This window comes from Anomaloglossus baeobatrachus, chromosome 2, assembly GCF_048569485.1.
Source record: "Anomaloglossus baeobatrachus isolate aAnoBae1 chromosome 2, aAnoBae1.hap1, whole genome shotgun sequence".
NCBI lineage: Eukaryota > Metazoa > Chordata > Amphibia > Anura > Aromobatidae > Anomaloglossus > Anomaloglossus baeobatrachus.
This window is the reverse complement of record NC_134354.1, coordinates 390,668,271-390,680,705: the sequence shown is the minus strand read 5'-3', so window position 1 is coordinate 390,680,705 and position 12,435 is coordinate 390,668,271. Positions and strand designations below refer to the sequence as shown.

The window sequence follows — 12,435 nt, the reverse complement described above, 5'->3', positions numbered from 1 at the left end:
AGCAGAAAACCACGCATTGGTATCAGTACCCAGTACACCCAGAATTCACATTGAGACACATACATCGGGTGGGAGGACACAACCTCAGACAGATGACAGTATAGTACTGCGTAGATCAACCCGCAGCAACTTTGGTCAGCTCCCATTACGCTATAGACAAAGTACAGTTTAGTTCAAAGTGACTGTATGAAATGTAATGTTTAACCTGTTTATAGTTAAGCAACGTTTAAGCGAAATGTGCCCACAAGGACTATTGTGAGACCTTCTTAAAATGTTAGACCACTGGTTATGAACTGGCTTTAACCACAAACTTTGCATTGTAAAAAGTTGCCTTCTTGGTACCAACCACAGGGCCTGCCTGTTGAGGGGCATGGCTCTGCACCAACAAGGGGGCACGCCTGTTTATGGGGCCTGCCCTCCAACACTCGGAAGCGGGTACGCCTGTTTATGGGGCCTACCTTACACCACTCCCCTCAGGAGAGGAAGATTGGAGGAAAGGTCTGGGGAATGTGATGGCCCAGACCTGGTCACCAAAAGGACCGGTGACCTACCTCCTGGAGGTTTTTGGGTGGGGTTCGGACATGTGGGTGGTTGGTGGTGGAATGGTACCTGGCATGTTTAAATGTAAATAATTGCCCCTGTGTGGGAAAAATTTGTATTTACCTTTTTTCTTTCTCTTGTCTTTGCAGCCCGAGGACGTGCTGATGATAACTAAGGGGGAATGTGGCGCCCCTGACCTGGTCAGGCACCACAGAGTATTGCACCCATGCGGGAGCAATGCTTCCAGGTAATCTCCAAAGGCCAGGATGAGGTGCACACACAAACATATAGTGATCAGGCCTCCCACATCACCAGAGGGGACCCTTGGGTAGCCAGAAGGGGTTAACTTTCAATTCCCAGCTAGGGGTGTGTTCAGGGGCTGGTTGCTAGGAAGCAGGGCAGAGAGAGAGAGGAAGTGAGGGAGTCGAGAGGAAGAAGTTGAAGTGTATGGAGGGGGAGCAGAGAAGCTCCCGTGCAGACAGGTCCTGAGGAGTGCTGTAGCTGAAAGCGGAGGAGAACGGAGTACTGTGGGTCGGCCTGAAGAGCATCCAGAGAAAGAGGGGTGGCTGAGTACGGAGATCCCAGTATCCGAGCACACAAGGGGAACTAGGTCCCCAGAACAGGCAGCAGATCATCCAGAGCTGCTTAACCTACAGGTTGGGGGGGTACTTCATGCCCTCACCACGACTACACAGAGCTTGAGCCAAGCAGCACACCAGGCCCATAAGGGGACAGGGCCAGAAGCCATCCCACCAAGGCCACGCTGCCGGCAGACGAGCCAGAGAGAGGGGAGCAGGGTGGTAACAGCTTCCCTGGAGGGGTCCTACTACGCTTCAAGCAAAGGATCCTCCTAAAACAGAAAGAGTGCAAGGAAGGCGAGTGGACAGCTACCCTCAGAACGGCCTCCTGGAATTCCTGGTTCCACCTGGTTATCACAGTGTCGCCCGGGCATCTCACCGTGACCTCCAAACAGTGAGTAAACACGTTAAAAGACTTCTTGGACTGTGTTTGAGTCATTCTGCGACTTGTGGTACTACAAACCCACACCGGGCCCTGGGGCTTGCCTCACTCTCAGGAGGCTACTATATCCGACTGCACCCACCATCAGCCCCAGGCGTCCCCTAACCTGCAGTGGCGGTCCCCACTGACCGCAATACTGAGAGTGGCGTCACGATCAAAACTGAAGATTCCCTACCTGTGACCAGCACCAGCTACGTGGAGTCCCTGAAGGTATGCACCGATACAACACCTGTGGGGCTTCACACTGTCACTGCACACCACCTGACTGAAGTCACCGCTGATCTCGCGCAGCTCACTTCATACGCGGCCTGATTTGTGGAAACAGGTGGAAGACTCCAGTCAGGTGATATGCATTGATAGCTGGAGTCCTCCACCTGTTACCGCAAATCCGTCCGCGACTGAAGTCAGTGTGAGATCAGCGGTGACTTCAGTCAAGTGATGTGCGGTGACAGCTGAAGTCATCGCTGATCCCGCGTGGCTCACTTCACTTGCAGCCTGACCCTCACAGTGAGCAGTCATGTTCTATAGCCGCTCGTTGTGATTGTCAGATGTAGCATAGCTGGATGCATCTTGGGACCTTGTATGGATTACGTCGGACTTTGATGGGTGTTTTAAGGGTTAATAAAGTGGTGAAAAGGGGGCTTTTTTGGCTTTTTTGTGTTTTATTTCAAATAAAGGACTTTTTGGGTGATTGTGTTTATTTACTTTCACTTACAGCTTAGTGATGAGGTGGTGTCTCATAGACTCCTGCCATCACTAAGCTAGGACTTAGTGGCAGCTATGGGCTGCTGCCATTAACTCCTTATTACCCCAATTGCCACCGCACCAGGGCAATCGGGATGAGTCGGGAAAAGTCCCGGAACTGTCACATCTAATGGATGCGGCAATTCCGGGCGGCTGTTGGCTTATTTTTTTAGGCTGGGGGGGCTCCCAATAACGTGGGTCTCCCCAGCCTGAGAATACCAGCCCCCAGCTGTGAGACTTTATCTTGGCTGCTTATCAAAATTGGGGGGACCGCACGTCAGATTTTTTTTTAATTATTTATTTTACTGTACGATATAGACCCACCTGCGTCTGTGATTGGCTGTAGTCAGACAGCTGTCACTCAGCGTGGGGGCGGGTCTGCCTGCAACCAATCACAGCCACCGGTGAGCAGGGAAGTAGTAAATATGTTCTGATCCTAATGACCGGCCGACTCTGGAAGATGAAAGAGCTGCTGTGGCAGCAGTGTGACAGCCGACTGATGATCAGTGAGAATGAAGTGCTTGCTCCTACCCCTTTGTGCCCGATTCTGGTCCCCATGGAATTTATATGGGGAGCAGTATCTGGCCAAATACCAGCGATCAATCCCTGCCGACCCAGAGTCTAGTCAGAAAAATGCACCAAAATGCATGTAAAATAACAACTTGTGTTTTTCATTGCAGTTTTTCACACCTTATTGAATTCAGTGGGTGAAAAACGCTAAAAGAATACTGAAAAATACATACTGCATCTTTGTGGTCACCACAAAGGCGCAGACAAAAAAACTGCAACGTGCAGACAGCAAAAATGAAATCTCATAGACTTTCCTGGAGAAGGAAATTCATGCAGTTTTGAAACCAAAACTGCACCCAAAAGTGCATAAAAACATAGCAAAAAATGCAGCGTCTGCACATAGCCTTACTCATTGGGTTTACCAGCCTCCAAATGGACACAGTGCCAGTGCGCCGCATGTCTTCCTAGATCATTTACTGGTAGAATTGGAGAGAAAGTTAGGCTCCAGTTTAGCTTCCATATTGTTTAGCACCCAGGAAACTGCCCGTGTCCCCCTCCCACTCTTGAGCTACTGCACTGTGTAGATCTGGATGTAGACATACAAGTAGTTAGTACTATATACTGTATATTCTCCATGAGTTTTGAATCCACTCCTGACTCGAACTGAAAAAAAAGCACAAAAAAACTGTCACCATAACCATATGCAAGATTCCAACTTAAAAGTATAGAGTAAAGTAAAAGCAGAGAACAAAAAGTTTTATTTATTTATTTTTTTAAGTATGACATTTGCAACAATTGGCTGCCATTGCACAGACTTGACATTAATGTAAAATAACAGGTATTTTGTGTTCTTGCTCATTCTAGTTTACGGATAAGGACGAGTTAAGCTTGTTATTGAGGAAGAATGTTGCTCCACCCTCAATGGTCACAGCTTTCGTTTCTCCTCCAGACAAAGATGGCTTTGTCAGGTCTGAGTGCAGAGCTAAGCTGTTCTATCTGCCTTAGCATATACACCAACCCGGTAATGCTAACCTGTAGTCATAACTTCTGTGACGTCTGCATTACAAATGTGTGGATCAGTCAGAGGTCATCTGGAATCTACTCTTGTCCTGAATGCAGAGCGGAGTATAAAGCTCGTGCCGTGCTGCAGAAGAACCTGAAGTTGTGCAATATTGTTGAACATTATCGCTCCACGCAGGAGAAGCCGGAGAAAACGGAGATCTTCTGTACATATTGTGTGCCTTCTATAGTGCCTGCTGTTAAAACCTGCTTACGCTGTGAAGCTTCCTTTTGTGAAATCCATGTGAAGAACCACAGTAAGTCTACAAGCCACACCTTGATTGAGCCCTATAATTCTCCAGAGGTCAGAAAATGCCCTATCCACAACGAACTCCTAAAATATTTTTGTGCCCGGGATTTTTCATTGCTGTGTACCAGCTGTACTATGGACTGGAAGCACAAAGACCACAAAACGGAGCTGATGAACGAAGCAAGTGAGAAAGAGAAAACACGACTGAAAGAGTTCATTCAACAGTTGTCTTCAAATACAGAAGCAGCAGAAAAAAAATTCTGGTCCCTAGAAGAAGACAGAAACAACTTCCAGCATAAATCATTTGGTCTGAAGGAAAGAGTCACTAGTCTTTTTGGAGACATCAGAAGTGAACTAAATGATCTTGAAAATAAAGTCATTGCAGAAATCACAAAGCAGGAAACCCGTATTTCCGCATCATACTCTACATACACTCAGAAGTTGGATAAACAAATACAAGACATGCATAAGAAAAAACGTCACATCGAAGAGGCATGTGAAATCACAGATCCACTGGTGTTTCTGAAGCAAGGTGCCATCAAAACTGACTTGGAGCAAGTGTCTCCATTTTGTGCTGAAAATCTGAATACAGAGTTAATAACTGTGACCTTGATGAGTGCTTTGTACAAGTTGTCTGAAGTTATTCTTGAAGGGAAGAAAAAGTATGACTTTAATCTAGAAGACTCTACGGATATGATCCTGAATGTCAATACAGCAAACAATTACATTGCTCTTTCCCACGATCTGAAAAAAGCCACCGATACTGACAAAGAAAAATCTCGACCCCATCACCCTGAGAGATTCATCACTCAGCAAGTTTTATCCACCAAAAGGATTAAGTCTGGAAAACATTACTGGGAAATGAAAACCAGTGATTTTGGGGAATGGAGTGTTGGTGTGACCTACAACAATGTGAAGAGAAAGGGAGATAACGCACTTATTGGGGCAAACCCCAAGTCCTGGTGCTTGACCTGGTCCGATGAAGAACTGACAGCAGATCATGACGATGAATCATTTGACGTGAATTCATCTGTATCAAGGCCGGATATTGGAATATATCTAGATTATGATGGTGGGGTTCTATCCTTTTACGAGTTGTCTGACTCTCTTCAGCACTTATATACATTTTGGGCTGATTTCACCAAGCCTCTTTATGCAGGTTTTTATTTACATGATGAAGCTTGGATTAAAATTGCAAAATAAGATAAGGCTAATCTGGAAAAGCATCAGTAATTCAATTCTTGCAGGGGTAGTCCGGGCTTTTACTAAAAGTCTGCAGTCACTCTGACGTATTTAAAATGTGGCTGGAAGTATGCAAGTGGCTTACTTGTGGTCACATACCCGCCAGCTCCGGCCGCCAATACTGGACAATCCTGACATCATGCAGTGCACAAGCTGGGAGGATTTAGTAGTCTGCAGTCACATAGAATAACTGCAGACTTTTAGTAAACTGCGCAACCCCTTTAAACTCTCAACTAGTATGCAGTATATTATCACTTGTTTTCTAATCGTTAATTTTCTGATTATCTCACCATTATAAATGAGACTAATGCTTAACCTTAATTTTTGACAATTTGTATTTTCAGTTGATATAATGTACTTACCACAAGGTTTTTGATTAGTGTACATAGCTATTGGTGTTTTGTATGAAAACTGTCTTTTTATATACCTTTCAAACAATAACTAATGGATTTTTTTTAATTTGTACATTTTCTTTGTTTTGAGGATAGTTTTAAGCGTATAGGAGTTTGTTGACCTTCATTCCCCCCTCCCCCCAGTGGTTTACAAGGATTTCCTCAGGTAATTACTTTATAGAAGGCCCGTTTCACACGTCAGTGAAAAACACAGACGTTTTTCACTGGCGTGTAAAACACGCACATGTCCCTGCGTGTGCCGAAAATCATGGCACACGTGGGTTGTCTAAGTGCAATCCGGGCTCCGTTCTCCGTGGCCCGTGATTGCACTTAGAGATTCACTCACCTGCGCCCGCTCCCGCTGTCCATGGTGCTGATCGCTCCCGCGACGCAGCATCCGGCCGGCGGTGACCCCTGCAGGAGCTGCTTCCGGGTCGGCTGTGTCGCGCATAATGAATATGCGCGACAGTAATCAGCTGGCTCAGAAGCAACAGGGAGAACGGGCTGCAGAGGACATCGCTGGACGCCGGGTGAGTTAAAATGTTTTTTATTTTAAAAGCACGTTTTTTTCTGGCACGTGTTTCACGGACCACACCACTGCGTGGTCCGTGGAACATCAGTGATGCCAGAAAAAAATGGACATGTCTCCGTGCGGCAATCACGCACACGCGGGTACGCTGCACGGAGACACGTGCAGTGAAAAATCACTGACGTGTGAGCAGACCCATTCATTAGAATGGGTCTGCGTATGTCAGTGATTCTGGTACGTTTAAAAAAAAGCACAAACGTACCAGAATCACTGACATGTGAAAGGGGCCTAAGGCCCGTTTCACATGTCAGTGAAAAACACTGACGTTCTTCCCTGACGTGTAAAACACGCACATGTCCCTCCGTGTTCCGTGATTCACGGCACATGTGGGTTGTCCATGTGCAATCCGTGATACGTGATCCATTATCAGTGATTCACTATGTTGTTACCTTATGTTCATGGCATTGCAGGACCTTAGGTGTCCATGGTTATGACCAATATCAACTACCTGACTGTGACTATGTGCATGGTCGCAACTATGGATACGGTCCTGTAATTCCCTGAACATGAGGCAAGCGATTATAGTGAATCAGAAAAACTATACTGCATTTCTAATTGGAGATATTTGCTATTATTATTACTACACCTACTGCATATTGGGATAGGACCTTTAGAGATAGTAATACCACTTTAAATTTTATATAGAGGGAGGTCTAGTGGTTTGTAGTAATGCAATAATATAGTAGGGTATAGTAAAGGGGGTCTTTCACTGTAGAGCACTGCCCGCACCTATGGCTCTCCAGCAGGCTATCGTGAGGGATCCCTGCTCTAGAGGATAATGATGCTGAGCTTTTAGTGCATTTTCAGTGTTGCAGAAATGTTGCATCTATTATTTAAATTAGGCTACTTGCATCTTTTCACTATTTTTCTGTGTATTTTCTTTTCTTCTTTTATTTTTTTCAATCACTTTTTTGATGCTATGCTTTTTGTCTCTTTTTGTTGAGTCATGCTTTAAATAAAGATGCTTTGTTTTTTGATACTTCCTGGTGTTTGGCTTTGCAAAACATTATTTCTATACTTAGTGCACATTATGTGCGGTTTTGATGCATTTTCATCTCTGAAACACATTAAAAATGCAATGTGCATTTTTTACTTTTTGGATTTTTCACATCTAATGCAAGTCTATGGGGAAAGTTGGCACATAAAACTCATGATATCTGCAAAAGAAAGGGACATGTTGTGAATTTGGAACATGCTCCGCAGGTCAGTTATTGCAGCGTAAAAAAGAATCACAGTGGGCAGGAGATTTCTATAAATCCCATCCACTGCGCTGGAACTGTAAGATGCTGCAGTTCTATACAACGCCAAAAGCTCATCGTGAGAACATAGCCTTAGGCCACGTACACATGTTGAGTATTTGGTGAGTTTTTTTAGCTCACTATTTGTAAGACAAAACCAGGAGTGGAGCCATTAAAGGAAAAGTATAAAAGAAGCACAAGCACCACTTCTGTTTGTTTTGTTTGTTTTTTTTATTTATTTTTTATTTTTTTTTACCCACTGCTGGTTTTGGCTTATAAATACTGAGGTAAAAAACTCACCAAATACTCAAGGTGTGTACATGGGCTCGTGCTGCAAAAGGCAATGCCTTTAACAATTAGATTTTATGAGTAACAAAGTGTAAGATACACTCAGCTGATTTCATTGAATATAATATTATTATTTTGGAAATCTGTTCATGTAACGCAATCATTAAATTCAAATCCCGGTAAAATCTACAAAGCTGTCTTTTTTTTTTTTCTTATAATAAATATTTTTAATAAAAATATGTGTGTGTGTGTGTGTGTATATATGTATATATATTATAAGTTGCACATTTACTGTGAAACTTTGACTATGATTTCAAATTGGAGTAAAATATAATATAGGTAAACTGCTACACTTCACAGCATTAGTGTGCAAAAACATAATTGTTGGAGTTGTCCACTCTAAGGGCTCATGCGAACGTTTCGTTTTTTTTCGCGTTTCTGCAGCGTTTTGAGATGCAGCATCATATTGTCAAAATGCGTTCTGCTTCCCCAGCAAAGTGTATGAGAATCATGCAAAATCCGTGCACACGATGCTTTTTTAAACGCAGAGTTTTGATTGTCAAAAATTTGACAAAATCTCTGCGCTTAAAAAAGCATCATGTCAGTTCTTTTGTCCATTTTGGCAACGTTCTACACCCATTGAAATCAATGAGTTGTAGAAAAACGCTACCAAAATGCTAAGCAGTGCGTTTCCACAGCATTTTTGTTCCGGTCCACATGTTTTTTTTTGACATAACAAATGCAGGTCTTTCGGTCTCTCTCTCTCTGTCGGTCGGTCTGTTGGTCGGTTTCTTTCTCTCTGTCGGTCGGTCTGTCGGTCGGTCTCTCTCTCTGTCGGTCTCTATCTCTATCTCTCTGTCCATGTCTGTCTCTCCTTCCCACCCTCTCTCTCATACTCACCGATCCATGATCACTGGCACGGCACTGCACAGCGTTCATACTGTGGCGGCTTCTCCTCTTTTGAAAATGCCGGCCGCTCATTATTCCATCTCGTATTCCCTGCTTCCCCAGCCCACCAGTACCTATGATTAGTTGCAGTCAGACACGCCCCCATGCTGAGTGACAGCTGTCTTACTGCAACCAATCACAGCCGCCGGTGGGCGGGTCTATATCGTGCAGTTTAAAAAATAAATAATTAAAAAAAAATAGCGTGCGGTCCCCACCAATTTTGATACCAGCCAGGGTGAAGCCACACGGCTGAAGGCTGGTATTCTCAGGATGGGGAGCTCCATGTTATGGGGAGCCCCCCCAGCCTAACATTATCAGCCAGCAGCCGCCCGGAATTGCCACATCCATTAGATGCGACAGTCCCGGGACTCTACCCGGCTCATCCCCAATTGCCCTGGTGCGGTGGCAATTGGGGGTAATAAGGAGTTAATGGCAGCAGCCCATAGCTGCCACTAAGTCCTAGGTTAATCATGGCAGGCGGCTCCCCGAGATACCTTTCGTGATTAACCTGTAAGTTAAAGAAAATAAACACACACATTCAAAATATCCTTTATTTGAAATAAAGGACAAAAAACACCCTCTTTCACCACTTTATTAACCCCTCAAAAACACCTCCAGGTCCGACGTAATTCATACTTGGTCCCACAATGTTTTCAGCTCTGCTACATCGGAAGCTGACAGTAAGCGGCTATATAGAAGGACCACTAGCTGTGAGCTCCACGCAGCAACTGAAGTGAGTCGCGCGATCAGCTGTGCTGCCAATGAGGTTACTCGCGGCCACCGCTCTCAGGTGGAGGACTGCAGCTGTGGCCGCGAGTAACCTGAGTGAAAGCACAGCTGATTGCGCGGCTCACTGCAGTCACTCAGGGGATTTGCGGTCACAGGTGAGTCCTTCACGTGTGACCGTAAATCAGGCTGCGACACAGAGAAAGAGCCGTGCGATGTCAGTGAACTCGGGTGAAGCTCTGACGTCACTGCTGTGGACTCCTGTGTCCTGGCGCTGACCTCAGAGGTTCATCTGAGTTAATGACAGCACACAGAGACAGAGCCGTGGGATGACAATGAAGTCAGATGAAGTTATTCCGAGTTCATTCTCATCTCCCGACTCTGTCTGTGTCGGCTGTCAGCGGGCATGTAGCAGAGCTGAATTTCTGGGGGACTGCACTAACAAAAATGCATCCAAAACGCATGTAAAATGCATGCAAAATGCATCCAAAATACATGCGTTTTGAATACATTCTTTTTGTCAAAACGCAGCGTCAAGTCTGCCAGAAGGTGTATTTATTTCTGCACTAGTAAGGACGCAACGTGCGCTTGAGCCCTAAAATGACAAGTCTGCAGTCACTCTGTGTCACTCTGTGACTGCAGACTTGTGAATCTTCACTTCTCAAGCACTGTGTTCTGTGAAGATTCACCGGTGTCAAAGACTGGAACGGCAGTCACAAAGCCACGAATATGCAATATGTATATTCCCATACAAGTGCATTTCAATAAATAAAAATATCATCAAAAAGTCAATTTATTCCAGAAATTGAATACAAAAATGGAATCACATATATTATATAGAATCATTACACACAAGGGATCTATTTCAACAGTTTATTTCTGTTAATGTTGATGATTATGGCTTACAGCCAATGAAAACCCAAAAGTCATTATCTCAGAAGATTAGAATATTATTTCAGACCAACTGAAAAAATTATTTTAAACTCAGAAATGTTGGCCTACTGAAAAGTATGTACAGTAAATACACTCAATACTTGGTCCGGGCTCCTTTTGCATGAATTACAGCATCAATGCATTGCAGCTATAAGTCCCCTTACTGACAGCCCGACTGGTTTGTCAGGTCTCCATAAGGAGAATAGTCTTCCCCGTGGTCCCCACATAGCTTCTCATAAGCCAGATCAGATACCCACACTTTGCACTGACGAGGGGCAATCACCCCGAAACACCGTGTCTGCAAATTGGGATTTTGATCTGACAAATCCGAAGTCTTATGAACAGGCTTGTTTAAAAAGCTACATTAGACTTTTAGGATTGCTACTTCCAATAGGTGGCGCTAGAGTTTGTCTCCTTCCTCACTGGAGGGACAATTTGGAACATTAATTCAGTGTGGCACTACTGAGATGTTTTGGAAGCCCAGGTTGCTTTGATAGCAGCCTTCAGCTCATGTGCATTATTGGGTATGGTGTCCCTCATCTTCCTAATCACAATACCTCATAGATTCTCCATGGGGTTTAGGTCAGGGGAGTTTGCTGGCCAATCAAGCACAGTGATGCTGTGGTTATTAACCGCCTTTCCCCGGTAGGCGGTGAAAGCAGTGCAAGTGTCTACGGGTCAGTATGGTGAGTGTGCATGTAGACAAACACATGCGGATCGCTCCTATCAGAAGAGTGTGCGGCTGCGCCGGTGATGCGATGTCAGACTCCTACAAGTCTGGCATGACATCACCCAGCACGGCCTGCCGCTCTCTGAACATGAGCATGCATGTACTTAGAAACACATGCACGCTCCTGTCAGAAGTGTGCATGGCTGTGCAGGTTATAAGATGTCAGACTCGTGCAAGTCCCCCGCAAGTGTGACCCCGGTCTAAGAGAAACCGCATGCGGCTTTTTTTTATTTATTTAAATAAATGATTAAAAAAAATAAATAAATAAATAAATGACGTGCTGTGTAACGGGGTACTGTCTGATATAATGTAGATGTTAAATATTCAGACAGCCAGGGTCCACCGTGCGGTGATAGTAGACCGCTGCCAGCAATAAACAGAACTAAAGTAGTCTTCGTAAGTTCACGGATATAAGTAAATTAAAATATATGGTAAATAAGGTAGTATGCTATTAAACGTATAGCGACTACCGGACACGTGGGTATAAAAGGAAATGAACCTCTTGTTACGTTACAGAGGACACCTATGTGTAATAGGAAAAAGACCCCGTTAACGGTCACGGAGGTCCTAACAATGCTGCCTCTGTTGCCTCACAGAGGCAAAGTGCAAAGTATAGAACACTGTGTGTTTAAACACACACACACACAAAGTACAAGGATGGATAACAGCAGCACTAACCGTATCCGCTGTATCCTGGCTAAGTGTTAACCACACTGACCTGCGTATACCAGGTGCTAACCACACCGTATGGTGGTACGCTGACTACCTACACCTGCCTGACAACCTGTGTGCAACCCACAACCAGACCCTACTCCTAGAGGAATGTGCCTAACCGGCTAATGCAGAGCAGGGGGAACAATAGTTGCTGAAGCGGCAGTATGGAATTGCCAGTGTATAGGTAGCGATTCACAATGGTAGTTTATCAGGAAAGCCCATACTGAGCGCTGTGCGGCATGCTCCAGGCTCTTTTATTAACTAAGACCCACCCGCAAGATGGTGACGCCCAGGGCAAGACCGAACCTGGACCAATAGGATGGGAGAGCGTCATCAGTGACATCACCACAAACAATCAGACGCCAACGTGTCATCTGTGATGTCACCTGCGACCAATCAGGCAATGCCACGTTACACGCTGAGAACCATGTGATCCCTGCATCATCTGTGATGTCACCCACAGCCAATGAACATCTGCCACATGGCAGACATGCTCAGAACGGAAGAAACCA

The 12,435-nt window shown here is 44.9% G+C and overlaps 1 protein-coding gene across 1 annotated transcript; it reads left to right on the top strand.

The window, feature by feature from the left end:
- Positions 1-3,745: 3,745 nt before the first annotated feature.
- Positions 3,746-8,065, top strand: LOC142290155 (E3 ubiquitin/ISG15 ligase TRIM25-like). Its single transcript, XM_075334099.1, has one exon. The coding sequence runs from the start codon at positions 3,770-3,772 to the stop codon at positions 5,324-5,326; it is 1,557 nt and encodes a 518-aa protein (XP_075190214.1). The 5' UTR covers positions 3,746-3,769; the 3' UTR covers positions 5,327-8,065.
- Positions 8,066-12,435: the final 4,370 nt, after the last annotated feature.